General features: G+C 39.7%; 3 protein-coding genes across 3 annotated transcripts; all 3 read left to right on the top strand.

Annotated features, from left to right (window-relative positions):
* The first annotated feature begins 485 nt into the window (after positions 1 to 485).
* On the top strand, positions 486 to 14,001 carry LOC111491429. The gene is made up of 16 exons (XM_023140341.1): positions 486 to 1,247; positions 1,330 to 1,479; positions 1,555 to 1,719; positions 1,803 to 1,934; positions 2,027 to 2,125; positions 2,199 to 2,450; positions 2,531 to 2,847; positions 9,731 to 10,276; positions 10,816 to 11,323; positions 11,400 to 11,549; positions 11,634 to 11,807; positions 11,897 to 11,995; positions 12,064 to 12,177; positions 12,249 to 12,533; positions 12,624 to 13,087; positions 13,172 to 14,001. The coding sequence occupies exons 1-16, from the start codon at positions 725 to 727 to the stop codon at positions 13,775 to 13,777; spliced, it is 4,584 nt and encodes a 1,527-aa protein (XP_022996109.1). The 5' UTR covers positions 486 to 724; the 3' UTR covers positions 13,778 to 14,001.
* On the top strand, positions 7,712 to 9,239 carry LOC111491106. The gene is made up of 6 exons (XM_023139858.1): positions 7,712 to 7,797; positions 7,876 to 8,025; positions 8,101 to 8,264; positions 8,348 to 8,479; positions 8,572 to 8,670; positions 8,744 to 9,239. Exons 3-6 carry the CDS (start codon positions 8,243 to 8,245, stop codon positions 8,923 to 8,925), a joined length of 435 nt encoding a protein of 144 aa, XP_022995626.1. The 5' UTR covers positions 7,712 to 7,797; positions 7,876 to 8,025; positions 8,101 to 8,242; the 3' UTR covers positions 8,926 to 9,239.
* Positions 14,002 to 14,094: 93 nt separating the features above from the next.
* On the top strand, positions 14,095 to 19,682 carry LOC111491617 (ETO1-like protein 1). The gene is made up of 6 exons (XM_023140595.1): positions 14,095 to 14,415; positions 14,746 to 14,973; positions 15,083 to 16,804; positions 17,577 to 17,868; positions 18,473 to 18,782; positions 19,170 to 19,682. The coding sequence occupies exons 2-6, from the start codon at positions 14,846 to 14,848 to the stop codon at positions 19,388 to 19,390; spliced, it is 2,673 nt and encodes an 890-aa protein (XP_022996363.1). The 5' UTR covers positions 14,095 to 14,415; positions 14,746 to 14,845; the 3' UTR covers positions 19,391 to 19,682.
* Positions 19,683 to 19,711: the final 29 nt, after the last annotated feature.

Below are 19,711 nucleotides of genomic sequence, written 5' to 3'. Positions count from 1 at the left end.
ATTCATCATTCCGATTTGCTTCATCATGCTCATGAACAACCCAACCTTGAAAAAACAAGCTTTTACTAAATAGGGCAAACAGATATCACACTACAAAGATAAAAAATGAAAAATGAATCAAAATGGACAACTATGAAATTTAAACCCATATTTAGGCAAAGAAGAAGAAGAAAAAGAAAAGGAAAAAGAAAAAGAAAAAGGAAAAAGGAAAAAGGTGAGGTATAAAAGAGAAGAGTGTGGATTATATATGTTGTTAAAAGCAATTTAGAACATCTAACTTTTATTTTTACTGCATATTTCTTTTTTTTATTGCTTGGCCCTTTTATAAAAGCAAAAAGTAAAGCAGGGTTACACGAGACTCACAAAATTCTTATCTTCAAATCTAATAAACCGACGTTGTTAGGAATAGCCCTTCGACGAAGCCTGCCCACCGCGTTCATCTAAACCCAATGAGAAGGGCGTCAGATTGGAGGCTACATTAAAGCGCACCACCATAAAAGCACAAACTTGAAGCCAATAAGAATGCTTGTGGCCTAAGAAGAGAATTTTTGCGTTACCCTAAAGCGTTTATCACACAATTGATGTTTCTTTAGTATTTTTAGATAAACCCAAGCGCTATAAGTGCTTCATATTTGTAGGACTAAGAGCACAGTATTGGGGAAGAAGGCGGCGTGCATTAATAAATTTAAAGAGACTAGGAGAAGGTGCGGAGAAAGTGAAGACAATGAATGATCAGAACACTGCAAACTCACGAGTTTTGTATGGATACGCGAGGAGGGGGCAATGGGAGGAAGTGATTAAGGAGTACAAGAAAAACCAAGGGGCTCAGAACCTGAAGCTGAACCGAAGGGGCGACACGGCGCTGCATTTGGCTGTAATTGACAATCAAGAAGAAACGGTGGAAACGCTTGTGAAACACATAAGCGAAGCCACCAAAGACACAATTACTAAGAAGAAAGTTCTAGAGACTACAGACGAGAGGGGAAACAATCCTCTCCACCTTGCTGCAATGATGGGGAGCGTAAGAATGTGCGACGCCATTGCTTCAAAGCATAATGGGTTGGTGGACATGAGAAACAACGTCGACGAAACACCTCTGTTCTTGGCGGCTGCGTATGGCAACAAGGACGCCTGTTTTTGCCTTTACAATTTTTGCAGTGACAACGCCTCTCGAATCTCCGCCAACTGCAGAGTGAGCGCGAATGGAGACACCGTGTTACATCACGCCCTCAGAAATGAGCACTTTGGTGAGCTTTCATTTCTTTTTTTCTCCTCTTCCCAAGTTTGAAATTTAAAATTCCGTGTCCAGTAATTGTGTTGAGATGCCAGATTTGGCGTTCCAGTTAATTAACATGCACAAGGAGGCTATAAGCTGGGTGAATGAGGCAGGCCTGACCCCTATCCATGTTCTAGCCAGTAAGCCAACTTCCTTCAAAAGTGGAAGCCACATCAAAGGATGGCAGCACATCGTGTATCACTGTGAGTTTTTTCACCAAAAGTTTGTAATCTTTAAATGTAGGTATGGTGGTAACATAGTACTACAAATGTTTTCAGGCTCATTTGTGAAACCACTACAGCCTCGATCAATTGAGAGCCTGAAGCAAGAGTTGGATCGAAGTGTGCAAAAAGCAAGAGAGAAAGCTTCTCCTTCCCCTTTTCCCGTCAACTACCGGACATGCATCGACTTTTATAGGGGGATGAAGGATATAATTTTGACAGGTCGGTATACGTATTATCTTAATATATCCTTCTCCTACTAATCTCACAACCTACATAATATTTTCTCCTACCCAAACATACAGTCTGGCTATTTAAATGCCACAACAAGAATGACACGAAAAATGATGGAAACGAGAAGAAGAATAATACGAAAAATGATGGAGACAAGAGGAACAGAGACTTGGAAGAACAGAAACCTCTGGATACTGAATCAGGTTTATGTATACGCAACAAGCTTTACAACTTCAGTTCAACCCTCTCAAGCTATATTCATACGAAACATAACATTCATTGTTGTTGATGGCAGCCACAGATCCCCCAACTACAAACTTCCCCGTAAACTACACCACTTGCATCGATTTTTTTCATATTGCTTTCTCGGCCATCATGATCATTCTTGGGTTCGGTATGTATTATGCGTTGCTCAATACAAGTGGGGTTGAGTCTAATTAATTGTGCTTCTCCAAAATTAAATGAAGGATCCATTGAAATCAAAAAGATACGGAAGAAAAAGGAGAAACACACCTGGTCGGTTCAAGTGATGGAGAAACTTCTTGAATTGGCTGAGCCCGACAAATATGCAGAAGATGGAAAAAGTCCCATGGATTCCAAATTTCAAAACGACGAAGCAAATGGAGTTACGCTTCCTTACAACTTTGTAGATAATGAGGTCCAATTCAGTCATTTCATTGAGGAACCAAAAGAATTAGAGAAGCCCCAAGACGTGGAAGGTTCACTACTTTTCTGTTACTTATTTTGTTGCTTTTTGGATGTATCATTAATTATATATACTACATTGTGATACCAACAGCAACCGAGACGGCGATGTTATTAGCAGCAAAGAATGGAGTGATTGAGATTGTGAAGGGAATTTTGGAACGTTTTCCGCTGGCAATCCGTGATACTAGGAAAGATAAGAAGAATGTGGTGCTGTTGGCCGCGGAGCACAGGCAGCCGGACGTCTACAGGTTTTTACTCAAGAAAAGAAGTGAAATACAAAACCTGTTTCGAGCGGTGGATCATAAGGGCAACAGCGCCTTACATCTCGCAGCAACCTCCATAGATCCAAAGCTTTGGCGCATCACAGGAGCTGCATTGCAGATGCAGTGGGAAGTTAAGTGGTATAACGTGAGTATTCACAATATATATATGTATACACACACACACACACAGAGCCTTTTCTATTAAGAAAAAAATAAAAAAAAAAATAAAAAACTGACAGGTGGTTGAATGGAAAATTTGGCAGTACGTGAAGGGGTCCGTGCCACTCCACTTCTTTCCCCACTGGAACGACGAAGGAAAAACTGCAAGTGCAATCTTCCAGGAAACCCACAAGGAACTTGCGACAAAGGGTGGGGCGTGGCTTTACAGTACCTCAGAGTCATGCAGTCTGGTGGCAACTCTGATTGCAACAGTAGCTTTTGCAACCGCAGCCACCATCCCAGGCGGCAACGACGAGAATGGTGGTGCAAAACTGGGAGACGAGCAAGGGTTTTTAATCTTCTCCTACTCTTCCCTAATTGCCCTCTGCCTCTCTTCAACCTCAGTCATCATGTTTCTAGCCATCATGACCTCCAGGTTCGATATCAAAGACTTCGGGTTAGTGTTGCCGTGGAAATTGCTGATCGGCTTGTGCTGCCTTTACTTTTCTATCATCGCCATGTTGGTTTCCTTCTGTTCGGGGCACTACTTTCTGATCATCAAACGTCTTCACAACGAAGCCATTCTGCTGTATACACTTACTTTCCTCCCTGTGGCATTGATCTTCGGTATTGTGCAGCTTCCTCTCTACTTCGATTTGCTGAAGGCTCTTATCAAAAGAGTGCCTAGAAGAAGCGCCGAGGTCGTCCTATGCGATTTGAGCGTGCGTGCGGTGCGGTGTAAGTAAAAACAAGGATTATCCTAAACCTCCAGATTCTCTTCTTTTTCATTGTAATGGATAAATTTAGTGATCTCTGGGAATGACCCTTTTTCCTTTTCTGTGTTCTTGGTTTTTCTGTCTGGAAATTGATTTATTTTAAAACGCTTTCATTAAAGCGTGCGTATTGATTAAGGAGAAATAATGAAACAGAATAAATGGAATTAATGGGTGAAGGTGTTGTAATCGACCACTGAATTGAAATCCAGAATGAGGAGTGAATCCTTCAACCTATCCGCACCAATCACAGTTATCGGAACCGGGCTGGGCCCTGGTAAGGCCGACATGTTCTCATTCCCTTGCGCGCCCAATGGGTACACATCCACCTACAATTTTTCCGAAACACCAAGCCCACTTCCGCCCACTTCTACCGTATAAGGAGTTGTTGCAGTGGGCTTGTGGTGCCTCTTTAAAGCCTTATCTGGACGATGACAACTCATTTTTAAACGCCATTTATGCCGACCCTGCACTTCATTCTGTGGAGCTCATTTACAAATCATCCCTTCATAAATTAACATCTTAAATCACTATATGCTTTTTCCAGCCCTATAGTCTATCCCATGTCTTCCTTTAATATTTGGTCACTAATTATGTCACCTCTACCTTTCTTCGCACCTATAAATAAAAATGAACCTTGCATTTACTTTGTTAATTATATCCTTTTCTTGTTGCTGCTATATGGTTTGTGATAAGTTTAGTAGCATGATATCAATTGATGTAGTAATTCAAATGAACAAGAAACATGATATCATCTCTTTCCTTGTATCTTAAATGTTCAATTATTTAGTTTAACAACAAACTAAAAGTCTATATAATTTGTCCGTCTCCTACCGATTTAGAGAACATACACAAATCTCTCATCATTCTAGTCACATTTTCTTTTAAACAAGGATTATGACCCGATATGGCCACACGGCACTGCATTTGGCTGTTATTGGCAATCTTCAATAAAATCTAATTTTACCTTTAAAGTAGAACTTTTAAGATTTTATTGAAAGTTCTAGAGACCAAAATACGAAGAGAAGAATTATTAGAAATAAAAGAAAGTACTTAATAAAAATATAAAAGAAAAATGATAGAAAATGAGAAGGATGGTCAAGGTCAATCACTTGGTCATTATGTTACTAGAAGTAAAAGAAGAAGAATAAAAATAAAGGGAAAAAGGAAGAGAAGGAAAAATGGCGGAAAAGAAAAAGAATAGAAATAGGGAGAGAGAAAATTCTAGAAAGAGAAGGAAAGTTCTAGAGAGAGAGGGAAAGCTCTAGAGAGAGTGAGGTAACCGCCGGCCACGAGGAGTCCAGTTCCGATCGAGTCTTCTTCATGAAATCTTCACAGAATCAGGAGACAACTAACTCTCAAATCGTCCAAAACCTTCAAGGATCCAAGAAAATCCATAGGTAAGTTCTTGAACGGTTGTTTTCAAAGTTTCCTCATTAGAAATATTGAAAGTTAGATTCCGAAATTTGAGTATGTTAATCTAGAAAAGTATTAAGAATGAGATAGAAAATAGAATTGGGAAGATGTATATTATCATTGATAATTGATATCATTTAAATAGGATACAAGAAGTACAAATTAAAAAATATAAAATAATTAAATACTGAGAATAAAATAAAATATACTCTAAATCAAATCATAAATGGAAGAATAAAAGATATAATATCGAAGATTATTTCATAACTAAATATATTTTTAAATATCTCAACACTCCCCCTCAAGTTGGAGAGTGTATGTATTCACATCCAACTTGTCTTTACGAAAGTAGGTCAATAACACCCGAGTTGTTTTTGAGAAGAGAGTGTAGGTCAATAACACTTTTGTCTTCCCAGTAATAAAAATATACAGGTAAAAAATAGACAGCAATGCGAGGATGAGTAACTTGTCCCATTTAATTTGATTTGGAACAAGTGAATATCCTCCCTGATCACTTCTTGGTCCATGCATAAATGCTTTAGAAATAGACAGCAATGATTGACTCGAGTATTAGTAACTTGTCCCATTTAATTTGGAATGAGTGAATATCCTCCCTGATCACTTTTTGGTCCATGCATAAATGATTTACTAGATAATAACACCAAGATTGGTGCTCTGGATCACTTGAGAGGTTGTGAAAGAAAATACGAACATCTTGAATATGTCACCTTTGAGCTTGGTGAGAAATTTGAAGATCTTTATAACGTATTCTTGATATTGGATGATTGGCGGCTGTAAAGGTTCACTGATTGAGTTAGAGTTTGGCTTAAGTTTAATACTCCCCTTGGACTCAGAGTCCAAGGGTATTAGGAATATCAAGATCGGTGCTCTCATACCATGTTAAGAATGAGATAGAAAATAGAATTGAAAAGATGTATATTATCATTGATATTGTTATCCTCTAAATAGAAATACAAGTAGTACAAAGAGGAAAATATAAAATAATTAAATACTGACAATAAAATAAAATACACTCTAAATCAAATCATAAATGGGAGAATATATCTCAACAAAAAGATTTCCTTCATAATTTGTAAACTGAATGGATTTCTGATCTAAAAGAAGAGTTACCGCTTTCAATTGATGTGAGTATTGATATCTCTTATCAACTTTGGACTGAGTTTATTACCAATGTAGTTAGAAATGAATTACAAGAAAAATAGCTATAGGTAGATGAGTAGAAAGAATCATATAGAAAGAAATACGAAAATGCAAACAAAATAGGAAATAATCAAATTTCTCAAAAATCGCAGAGCAGAGATGTGAGGAAGATGACGAAGGGCGGAGTGACGCGTGTCAGGCAAAGAGGGCCGCGCGCCGCCGGAATGGTCGACACGTTTCCGGCGTGTATTGGCGGAGAAATTCAACGAAATGCTTCGCTTCGGGCAGGCGCGAGTACGAATAAGAGTTGATCTACTAGGGTTTGCTTCGTGCTCATGAACAAAACGACCTTAAAAAACAAGCTTTTACTATTATATAATATAATATAATATATATACTCTTTTTTTCATTTATTTATAATAATATAAGGATTAAAATGAAGCTTTTAAAAGGGTAGGAATCAAAATGGTCATACAAATTTAAACCAAACAAACAATATTTAATAATTAAAGAAGAGAAGAAAAAATAAAAGAAAAAAAAAGAGGGTTGATTATGGGTGCTTATATAATATTTAATTTTTATTATATATAATTATTATTAATTGTTATATAAAACCAAACCATCTTACATGAGACTATCACATAATTCTTACCTTTAAATCAAAGTCTTAAGACATAGTAGGTGTACGAAGCACACACTCACTCTATTCAAAATGGTATGTCCGTATGCGGCGACACTTGACGTTAGACATGTGATAATGAGTAGATGCAAATACAAAATTTTGTTAGGAACCGCTCTTGGATGAAGTCTCTCGGTCGCGTTCATTGAAACCTAATGGTGGGTGTTGGAGTGGACACTAGATAAGAGTTGATCGCTAAAAAATAAATAACAATAAAAATAAAATAAAAATAAATAATAATAATTAAGTGATTGAAGCGACTAACAATGCTTGTGGGTGAAGGAGAGAATTTTTGGATACCCTAAAGCCTTTGTCATCTTTGTTTACTACTTTTACATAATCCCAAGGGCTATAGGCGGTGCTCCTTATTTATAGGACTAAGGTACATGATAATAAAGGCCATGTGCATCAATTAAACAACAAACTAAGAGCGAAGAGAATGTTGTCTCATGGTAACAATACCCCATTGGCAAGGGCTCTTCGTGAAATCAAGATGACGCGGAATTGGAAGCCAGTGATTGAGGTGTATGAGAACAACCCAGGGGCTCAGAAGCTTAAGCTGAACCCACAGGGCGACACGGCGCTGCATTTGGCTGTGATTGACAATCAAGAAGAAACAGTGGAAAAACTTGTGAAAAGCGTTCGCAAAGCCAGAGGTATTTACAAGGGACTTCTAGCGACTAAAAATGAGAGGCACAACAATCCTCTCCACCTTGCCGCAATGATGGGGAGCGTGAGAATGTGCCGCGCCATTGCTCTTGCCCATGGGGGGTTGGTGCACGTGAGAAACAAATTGGACGAAACGCCTGTGTACTTGGAGAGGACTCATCTAAAATCGAAACCAACTGCAGAGTGAAGAGCACGGGAGACACCGTGCTACATCAAGCCCTCAGAAACGAGCAGTTTGGTGAGCTTTCATTTCTCTCTCTCTTCTCTCTCCTTTTCCCAAGTGTGAAGTTCAAAATTAATTGGGTTGAGATGGCAGGTTTGGCGTTCCAATTAATTCACATGAACAATGAGGCTATAAGCTGGGTGAATGCGGCAGGCCTAGCCCCTGTCCATGTTCTAGCCAGTAAGCCAACTTCCTTCAAAAGTGGAAGCCACATCAAAGGATTGCAGCGCATCATCTATCACTGTGAGTTCTTTCACCAAATGTTTATAGTTTTTAAATATAGGTTTGGTGGAAACAAAGAACTACAAATGTTTTCAGGCTTAATTGTGAATCCACTACAGCCTGATCAATTGAGGACCTGAAGCAAGAGTTGGATCGAAGTGTGCAAAAAGCAAGTGAGAAAGCTTCTCCTTCCCCTTTTCCCGTTAACTACCGGGCATGCATCGACTTTTATAGGGGGATGAAGGATATATTTTTGACATGTGGGTATACGTATTATCTTTATATATCCTTCTCCTACTAATCTTACAACCTACATAATACTTTATCCTACCCAAACATACAGTCTGGAATTTTAAATGCCACAACAAGAATGACACGAAAAATGATGGAGCCAAGAAGAAGAATAACACGAAAAATGATGGAGACAGGAGCAACAGAGACTTGGAAAAACAGAAACCTCTGAATACTAAATCAGGTTTATGTATACGCAACAAGCTTTACAACTTCAGTTCAACCCTCCCAAACTATATTCATATCTAACATAACATTCATTGTTGTTGATGGCAGCCACGGAGACCTCAACTACATACTTCTCCGTATACTACAGCACCTGCATCTATTTTTTTCGTATTGCTTTCTTGGGCATCATGATCATTTTTGGACGCGGTATGTATTATGCATTGCTCAATACAAGTGGGGTTGAGTCTAATTAATTGTGCTTCTCCAAAATTAAATGCAGGAACCAATGAAATCAATAGGATACGGAAGAAACAAGAGAAGCACACTTGGGCGGTTCAAGTGATGAACCAACTTCTTGATGTGGCTAAACGCTATAATTATGGAGACGATGGAAAAAGTCCCATGGATTCCAGATTTCACATTGACAACGCAGATGGAGTTACACTTCCTTGCCACTTATAGATAATGAGGTCCGATTCCATCATTTGATTGAGGAGTTACTAGAAGAACTAGAGCCGCCCAAACAACTTCTTGACTTGGCTAATCGCTATAATTATGGAGACGATGGAAAAAGTCCCATGGATTCCAGATTTCACATTGACAAAGCAGATGGAGTTGCACTTCCTTGCGACTTTGTAAATGATGAGCTCCAATTCGTCTTTTGATTGAGGAGGAACCAGAAGAAGTAGAGGCGCCCAAACAAGTAGACGAGCCCAAACAATTCGAGGAGTCCAAACAAGTAGAGAAGCCCAAAGAAGTAGAGAAGCTCAAAGATGTGGAAGGTATGCTACTTTTTTGTTATTTATTTTTTGTTGGTTTGCAGATGTATGATTAATTATATACTACATTGGGTTATGTACAGCAACCGAGTCGGCGATGTTATTAGCAGCAAAGAATGGAGTGGTTGAGATTGTGAAGGAAATGTCCAGACGTATTCCGCTGGCTATATATGATACTAACAAAGAGGAGAAGAATGTGGTGCTGTTGGCTGCGGAGTACAGGCAGCCGGAGGTGTACAGGTTTTTACTCAAGGAAAGCAAATTGATAGAAAGCCTGTTTCGAGCGGTGGATCATAAGGGCAACAGCGCCTTACATCTCGCAGCAACCGTCATAGATCCAAAGCTTTGGCGCATCACAGGAGCTGCATTACAGTTGCAGTGGGAAGTTAAGTGGTACAAAGTAAGTATTCAAAATATATATATACAGAGCATTTTCTATAAAAAAAAAAAAAAAAAAATGACAAGTGATTGAATGGAAAATTTGGCAGTACGTGAAGAGTTCTGTGCCACTCCGTGTGTTTCCCCACTGGAACAAGGAAGGAAAAACTGCAAGTGCAATCTTCCAGGAAACCCACAAGGAACTTGCGACAAAGGGTGGAGAGTGGCTTTACAATACCTCGGAGTCATTCACTTTGGTGGCGACTCTGATTGCAACAGTAGCTTTTGCAACCGCAGTGACCATCCCAGGCGGCAACGACGAGAATGGTGGTGCAATACATGGACAGGAGCTAGGGTTTTCAATCTTCTCCTACTCTTCCCTAATTGCTCTCTTTCTCTCCTCAACCTCAGTCATCATGTTTCTAGCCATCATGACCTCCAGGTTCGATATCAAAGACTTCGGGTTAGTGTTGCCGTGGAAATTGCTGATCGGCTTACTTTTCTATCATCGCCATGTTGGTTTCCTTCTGTTCGGGGCACTACTTTCTGATCATCAACCGTCTTCACAACGAAGCCATTCTGCTGTATTCACTTACTTTCCTCCCTGTGGCAGTGATCTTCGGTATTGTGCAGCTTCCTCTCTGCTTCGATTTGATGCACAGTAGTAAAGCAAACAAAGAACTTGTTAATGTTGGAAATGACTCACCAAATATGTTGAAACAAACAACTAAAGCCGAAAAAACAACTTGAGGAGAGATTGTTTGCAACAAGTAAAAGCACTTATGCTTTTTCCATCTAAACTTATTCCATTAATAACTCACATAGAAGCATTGGTGTTTTGAATGAATTTATTGATGTGTTTCCTTTTTGTGGTCTTATTTCAGAGATTAATGAATTTATATATGTATACACACACTCTTGGTATCTTATGTTTTGGATATAAAATGAGGAAATTAGAAGATTGAAAACGGTGAAGTAGTACACCTTGTTTGAATACAAAGAAAAGGAAAAAGAAAAAGGAAAAGAAAAAGAAAAAGAAAAATCAATCATTGTTACATTTACAAATAAAAAAGAAGGCAAACCCAAAGTAATGGAAGATTCAAAACTTGATGCTCAAGCACAATGAAAACCCACCTCTTCCCCTTGGTTTCACAACAAAAAGTATTTAAGAGAGACAAGAGTTGAGAGATGAAAGAGCAAGGAAATGGAGATAGAAAGGTTGAAGAAATTTGTGTTCGAAAACGCCATGAAAGGAAGATGGGAAGAAGTGGTGGAGAAGTACTCAACGGATGTAAGAGCTCGCGGTCTGAAAATCACGAAGCGAGGGGACACGGCGCTGCACGTGGCAGTGAGCGACGGCCAAGTTGGCGTAGTGGAAAAACTGGTGACAATAATAATCTCAGAGGACAAAGGCAACACCAAGAAAGTGCTTGAAATGGGAAACGACAGAGGCAATACGGCGCTTCACGTTGCGGCTACGCTTGGGAATGTGAAGATGTGTTACGACATAGCGTCGGTTGAGGCTTCCTTGGTGGGGATTCGAAACCATGAGGGCGAGACACCACTCTTCTTGGCGGCTCTGCATGGCAACAAAGATGCTTTCCTTTGCCTCGACGCCTTCTGCACCTGCACCATCGACCACTGTCGAAGATCCAACGACGGCCACACCATTCTTCATTGCGCCATTTTGGGTGATTTCTTTGGTCAGTCTTCTCTATTCATTCCCTCTCTTTCTTGTATAAATGTGAGACGCTGTTTATTTATCTTGATTTTGAACAGAGCTGGCAGTTCATATCATAAAACTGTACAAGGAACTGGTGGAGTTCGTGAATGTCCAAGGTTTTACTCCACTCCATCTTCTTGCCACCAAGCCTTCCGCTTTCAAGAGTGGAACTCACTTAGGAAGATGGAAGATGATCGTTTATCACTGTAACTATTTCTATATCGATACTTCCAAATATGCCTTACTTCCGCAACAGCTAAAGTACACTTAAAAATTCAATTTTATATCAGGTATCTTTGTGGACCAAATAAAGGTGGAACCACACTCATTTCGTCACGCTCTACCCAAGAGGCCCCTATCACTGCACCAACGACCCTCGTATCCAAACCATCACAAGTGTTATCCAGCCAACTACAACACATGCGCCCACTTCTTCAGTTTTCTGTGGAAAGGAATTGGAATGGGTCAAGCTTCTGTCTTGGGTCATGTCTTACAGCCTAAGCAATTATTAACATTTACTATGTAATTCACTTTTCGCCCTTTTTCTTTGTAGTGTTTACTGTGGGGACAACAAACAAAAAACCCAACAGCCACAATGCCAAAAGCACCACAGATGCAGATGCAGATGCAGAGAATCCTCCCCAACAAAAAGGTTGTTTGAAGTAACCATCAATATATATATTATTACAGATGCATGTCTTGAATTCTCGTGAATTACAGGGCATGATTCAATTGTCAATCATCATGGGCTCGCAATTCTCCCCCAAAATTATGCCACATGTTTCAACTTTCTGAAAATGGCTTCCAAGGCAGTGCTCATAGTGATGGGGCTAGGTAGTCTGAAACCCACCATTAACTATTCTCACCTTCATTAACAAGTGTATTAATGGAACTTTGTGTGGAAGGCTCTGCACAAATAAAAAAGATTCAGAAGAAGAAGGAGAAGCACACTTGGGCTGTCCAAGTTATGAACCAACTTCTACAATGTGCTTCAATGTATGAATATGATGACAATGGAGGTTCACCTACGGGATCCAAAGAAGAAGAAGAAACACAGCCTTATCACTTCGCCAACGGCAGTGTCACCTTCGATGATCACAACATCTCTGGACATCCAACCCATCATCTTCAACCTCCCACGGATTCTCCCCAACAACCAAACATGCCGTCCCACGAGGAGATTAGTGACGGTATACAATAATATTTGTAGCTTCTTTCAAATAACTCAGTAAAAACGCATGTTGAATAGCTGATGTGGATGGATTTTGTGTTGGTGGTAGCAGAAGAGAAAGAAGAAGGAACAAACATTGTTATAGAATCGAAGGGTGGCTTGGTTGATAAAATCCACGAACATATTCCTCCAACTATTGGAGACAAGAAGAACAACAAGAAAGTGGTTCCCACAGCTGCAGCAGCGGCAGGGAGAACAACAGAGACGCCTGTGTTGATTGCAGCAAAGAATGGCGTGGTGGAGATGGTGGAGAAAATCCTCCGTCTATTTCCTGTGGCCATCCATGATCTAAACGCGGATCGGAAGAACATTGTGTTGTTGGCTGTGGAGAATAGGCATCCTCATGTCTACCAACTATTGCTGGAGAAAAATATTGTGAAACAGAGTGCGTTTCGAGTTGTGGATTCTCAAGGCAACAGTGCGTTGCACCTTGCAGCAAAGCTGGGAGATTATAAGCCTTGGCTCATCCCCGGAGCTGCCTTGCAAATGCAATGGGAACTCAAATGGTATCAGGTAATTTCGGGGGCTTTTAAGTACTTATTTATCAATATCCTGCTCCACTTCCTTTAACCAGTGTTACCACCATTGCGATGATAGTATGTGAAGGGATCGATGCCCCCAAACTTTTTCCCCCACTATAACAAGGACCGAAAGACTGCAAGACTCATCTTATCCGAGACCCATAGTGAGCTGGTAGAAAACGGGGGGAAGTGGCTTACAAGCACCTCGGAGTCCTGCTCTTTGGTGGCTGCCCTGATTGCAACCGTCGCTTTCGCCACCGCTGCCACCGTCCCGGGTGGGAACGATCCAAAAGGCACGCCATTGCTCCACGGGCAACCCACCTTCAACGTATTTGCGATCGCGTCTCTGATTGCACTCTCTTGCTCGGTGACGGCATTAGTGATGTTTCTGTCCATCTTGACGTCGAGGTTCCAAGAAAAGGACTTCGGTGGCAATCTGCCGAGGAAGCTTCTGGTGGGTTTATCGTCGCTTTTCGTGTCGATTGCAGCAATGCTGGTTTCGTTTTGTGCGGGGCATTACTTTGTGCTGAGTGAAAAGCTTCAATATGCTGCATTGCCAGTGTACGCTGTGACTTGCTTGCCAGTCACATTGTTTGCAATTGCACAGTTTCCTCTATATATGGATCTGGTGTGGGCTACGGTGAAGACTGTCCCTCAGAGGAGTTATTCCGTCGTCACGTAGACCTACACTCACTTTTCTCGCCCATCTTAATAATTGTTTCCATGTGCTCACTCGAACATTTCATCAGCATGCTTCCCCGCAAAATTTCTTTTTTTTTTTCTTTTTAATTATTAATAGTACGTTATAGGTATGTATAATGATGGAAGGAAGAAAAATAAAAATATTTGTGGCATGCCAATAATTGAAATATAAAGAGTAATTGAAAGGGTGAGGACCAGATTGGCCACAGGACAAATCATCTTAAAACGACAGCGTTTTAGCAATGCCTTGGCCTTTGTCTAAATTTTGATTATTTATTATTAATTTTTTTTTCCCTAACGAAACGAAAACAGTGGCTGCAATCTTTTCTGGACTTCCAACGGAAAGAACGTGAGAAAGGAAGACAAAAAGAAGACAACTCTCCTTTTCACCAAACGCGAATAAAAAAAGAACGGAAAAAAAAAAAAAAAAAATACAAACAAAGGCTCAAAAGATGTTCGAGGCTCAAATTTTCGTTTTCGCCTTTTTCAATTTGATCTTCACGATTCCAGAGCTCACCCTGTAATCTCCAATTTTTCCACATCTTTGAAGGACTTGGATGGATCATTTTCTGGATTTCTTCATTGCGCTTCTGGGAGAGGGATCTTACATAATTCCCGGTGATTGTTTCGCCCTAGTTGTCTTTACATCTTAATCACACTAATCCTTGTTCATTTCTCTTTTCATTTCTCTATACTCAAAACGGTGATTCACTGCAATTTTTTATTATCCTTACCGTCTATGGTGGTGACCGTCCCCAAAGACGAGGCTTTTTTTTTTCTTTTTTTTCTTCGATTCGTTTTCTTTTCCTTTGGAAGATTCTGAGCTGCTTTTTCGTAGTCCGAGAATATTTTTGATATGGAGCTTTGAATTGTTGAGCGTGAAATTCCCCGACCAGATTAGGTTTTTGCGATCTGACGATTTGTTTTTGTCTGCGATGTATGTTTCAGTATTCTCTCATATTGGTCCTCGTTAGGTTAGTTCGGTTGGGGAAACGTAGCCATCTGGCATTTTTGGAGATCCGGGAGTCTTGTTGAACTCCCGTGCGCTATGAAGACTTTTTTCCCTTCCGACTCCTGTAAAGAAACGCAGCTCAATGCTTTCTATCCACAGGCTTGGCTCCAGGTTGAGAGAGGGAAATTGTCCAAACTCTCGTTACAATCCTCTTCTTCTTCGATGTAAGCCTGTTTTTTTTTTTTTTTTTACCTCTTTTTTTCCCGCTATTATTTTGTTGTCTATTATTTATTTCAGCAAATTAATTTCATTGGATTGATTTTATTGTTGTAGAGAATCTCTTATCAAGGTCCCTGAACCATCAATTCTGCCGTACTTCAAACCTGTTGATTATGTGGAAGTTCTAGCTCAAATTCATGAAGAACTTGAGTCATGTCCCGCCCATGAGAGATCGAATCTCTATTTGCTTCAGTTTCAGGTCTTTAGGGGGCTTGGCGAGGTTAAACTTATGCGAAGAAGTCTTCGTTCTGCTTGGCAGAAAGCTAGTATTGTCCATGAGAAGCTTATATTTGGGGCATGGTTAAAATATGAGAAGCAGGGGGAAGAAATTATTGCTGACCTACTTTCCACTTGTGAAAAATGCGCACAAGAGTTTGGACCGGAAGATATTGCTACCCATTTCCCTGTAGATACTGTGTTAGATGCTGGAAGTTTCTATGACACTTGTGCCGCTAATGGGAACCCAGTCTCAAAGCATGTCACTTTTAAAATTAACGATGAGGATATTGTTTGTGATAAACAGAAAATTTCAGGTCTCTCAGCTCCTTTTCATGCTATGCTTAATGGGTGCTTCACTGAATCAAACCGTGAGGTCATTGATCTGTCTGAAAACAATCTTTCCCCTTCGGGCATGAGGGCTATAAGGGAGTTCAGCAACACAGGGAATTTGGGTGAAGTTTCTCCAGATCTTTTGTTAGAAATATTGATTTTTGCAAATAAATTTTGTTGTGAAAAGCTCAAAGATGCATGTGACAGAAAACTGGCATCTCTTGTATCCTCTAGAGAAGATGCTTTAGAGCTCATGGACTATGCCCTCGAAGAGGACTGCCATATTCTTGCTGCATCGTGCCTGCAAACTTTTCTAAATGATCTCCCTGATTGCTTGAGTGATCATCGTGTGGTGGGAATATTTATGCTTGCTAATAAAAAACAAAGGTCAATTATGGTTGGTCATGCCTCGTTTGCGCTTTATTGTTTGCTAAGTGAAGTTTCCTTATATCTTGATCCTCAATCTGAGAACACTGCTTGTTTCCTAGAAAGGTTGGTGGAATTTGCTGAAACTGATAGGCAGAGACTTTTTGCTTCTCATCAATTGGGATGTGTGAGGCTCTTGAGGAAAGAGTATGATGAAGCTAACCGTCTGTTTGAGGCTGCTTTTAATGCAGGCCATATTTATTCTGCCGTTGGGCTGGCTAGGTTAAGTCACATAAATGGTAACAAGCAATGGTCCTATGACAAACTGACTTCAGTCATCTCTACTGGTGTCCCGCTTGGTTGGATGTATCAGGAGAGATCATTATATTGCGATGGCAATAAAAGATTGGCAGATCTTGAGAAAGCAACTGGCTTGGACCCAACTCTGACTTATCCCTATATGTTTAGAGCTGCTTCCTTAATGAGGAAACAAGATGTTCATGCAGCTCTTGCCGAAATCAACCGTATTCTTGGATTTAAACTTGCACTTGAATGCTTGGAACTCCGGTTTTGTTTTTACCTTGCTCTTGAAGATTATCAAGCAGCAATCTGTGACATTCAAGCAATTCTTACTCTCTCCCCTGATTATCGGATGTTTGAGGGAAAAGCAGCTGCATCCCAACTCCGAACTCTTGTACGTGAGCATGTTAACAATTGGACAACAGCAGATTGTTGGATTCAGTTGTATGATAGATGGTCTTCAGTTGATGATATCGGGTCTCTGTCTGTAATCTACCAGATGCTTGAGTCTGATGCAGCAAAAGGTGTCCTATACTTCAGACAGTCTTTGCTTCTTCTGCGGTATGTCATGTCATTAACCTCAGCCTGTGACTTCTTTTTCGTAGATATTTTTGTTTGGTGTCCAGCAATGATTGGCTGGATGCAACTTTCTATAAGCAATTGTTCGAATAGATGGCCTTATTTTCTCCTGATAGGTTAATAGGTCACCTATTTGTGTTGAGGCTGTAGATTACTTTTTTTCCATTTATTATTGTTGTTGAAAAATTGGACATTGAGCTTTAGAAGGCTTTGAGCGTTTTTTACATGCTGAAATTAGATTTTGGTTGATTTTTGGGCATATGCTAAAAAAATTCAGATAAGGGCATATGCTGAATTAATAACATATAAACTTCATTGTTAAAACTATGCATGTTGAATGCATGACCAACGACAAATTGAGTAAATTATGTATTCAGTATTCAGGCTAGTCATTTCATACGTAGACATGCTGGCCTTTTCAAAGCAACGAGATAATGTGTTTTTTCCTTTACCTCGCAATGGTAGAGTGCAAGAACATTATTTGCACTGCAAATATATTTCTACAGTACATGAGTAGGAAATTTAGTCTGTATTACTAGCTACTTCTAATTACTTAAATTCTTTAATTCATTAGTATTGCATTTTATATGTTCTTCAACAGAACACAATTTAAAAGAATCAATATTACAACCCCTTGTCTTGAAACGTTTCCATGTCATTGCATATCCCTTCCTGCTTTGGGCCCCACTTTTGTGAAGTGGGAAAGTAATATTTTCCAAGTGACAGTTGAAGATTGCATTCGTTGAAATTTCAGGTTGAACTGCCCTGAAGCTGCCATGCGGAGTTTACAGTTAGCTCGTCAACATGCATCCAGCGAACATGAGAGACTGGTTTATGAGGGTTGGATTTTGTATGATACTGGTCATTGTGAGGAAGGGCTCCAAAAAGCTGAGGAATCAATTAAAATTAGGAGATCCTTTGAAGCCTTCTTCTTGAAGGCCTATGCACTGGCTGACTCAAGCCAAGATCCGTCTTGTTCTTCTACAGTTATTTCCCTCCTAGAAGATGCTCTGAAGTGCCCTTCAGATAGGTTGCGCAAAGGTCAGGTACGGTTTTCTCAATAACCTACATGTTCATAATGGATTTCCACCAAATAGTATGATGGTTGAAGGATGAGTATCTTTCTATACCACTTGAGATAAATCTGTGAAATGTCTTATTCAATTAACTAGATATCCTTGAAAACCTTAATATTGTTGTGAGAGAGTGGATCTTACTTTAATTATTTACTATTTGATGCTATATCTGTGATTATCCCTCCAGTTCATCATTGCCACTTGGAGACCTTTTCTAGAACTCGTCTTTTTAGCTGTTGCCTCTTAATGTTATTTCATTTATCAATTTATAAATTGACAGTATGTTGGTTGCCAGCCAGAAAATGCTGGAATGACTGTAAGTCTGAAACGTATCAGCAGTGAAGGACTCATAGATATGTGGAGTATTAATCTGAAAGTTTAATATTTATTGATGGAATTGATACCACATAAAACATTTCTGTCCATTATCTTCCTGACTAACAAAATCAGAAATCACAGGAATTGAGTGAAGTTGGCGTCTGCGGAATCATCGATGTGATTGGGCAGACTGCCAACTAGTTGTGGCTTGCATTGAAAGTCTCTTTAAATAGTTTAACTGGCCATTTCTTTTCAGGCTCTGAACAATCTTGGAAGTGTTTATGTTGACTGTGAGAAGCTAGACTTAGCTGCTGATTGCTACATTAATGCCCTCAAAATCCGTCATACTCGAGCCCATCAAGGTCTTGCTCGGGTTCATTATCTGAGGAATGATAAGGCTGCAGCATATGAGGAGATGACCAAACTAATTGAAAAGGCACGTAATAATGCATCTGCATACGAGAAGAGGTCTGAGTATGGTGACCGTGACTTGACAAAAGCTGATCTAGATATGGTCACTCAATTGGATCCTCTTCGGGTGTACCCATACAGATACCGCGCTGCAGGTTGTTATATCCTTTATTTACCCTTGTTTATTTTGACTGCCTTATACATCAAGCTTTTACAACCACCAATTTATTTGTTGTTAGGATGATGCCTAAGAATAATATTGATGGTATATATTAGTCTTTGGCCAATCTCATCACTTTGTGGTATTAGATTGCCATATGATGATGATAATTACTTGAGGAATAGTGAGCCCATAATAGAAGTTGACATAATAAAACATAAATGTGGAATGGGGACATGTGATTCTATGTACAAGTTGAATTTCTTTTTCCTTTGGGATCTGCAAATATTGGAAATGTATAGCATTTGATGTTGCTATATGGCCATTGCTAAGGATTTAGCTTTTTTTTTTTTGGTTAACTAAATGATTTGTTCTGTTACAGTGTTGATGGATAGCCACAAGGTAAATGAAGCTATTGCCGAACTATCAAGGGCAATAGCGTTCAAAGCAGACCTTCACCTTCTACATCTGCGAGCGGCATTCCATGAGCATACTAATAATGTTTTGGGTGCTCTGCGGGATTGTCGAGCTGCTCTTTCGGTTGACCCAAATCATCAAGAAATGCTGGAGCTTCATAGCCGAGTTAACAGCCACGAACCATGAGTGTAGAATGGGTGACAACAAATGTCCAGTTGCAATGCCATCGGCATAATGTATACTAGAGCATGTGTATGTAACGACCATTTCGTAGATTTTTTCCCCCGTATTTCAGGTTTTGTAAGTTATAAATCGTTAGATTTTTGGTAATTATAATCAATCATTGTAAAATCATCTGTTTCAATTCCTGTGTTCTTAATGTATTCTGAAGAATCAGTGTAAAGCTGCTTAAACAGTGGGGAAAAAAAAACTAAATATTACCAACCATTGAAAAGCAAATGTGGTTGTATTTTTTCAGTACGATCTTAATTTCTTGGTGAGATATAA

The sequence above is a fragment of the Cucurbita maxima genome, unplaced genomic scaffold (genome assembly GCF_002738345.1).
Source record: "Cucurbita maxima cultivar Rimu unplaced genomic scaffold, Cmax_1.0 Cma_Scf00016, whole genome shotgun sequence".
Taxonomy (NCBI): domain Eukaryota; kingdom Viridiplantae; phylum Streptophyta; class Magnoliopsida; order Cucurbitales; family Cucurbitaceae; genus Cucurbita; species Cucurbita maxima.
This window is presented reverse-complemented; position numbering and strand designations above follow the sequence as displayed.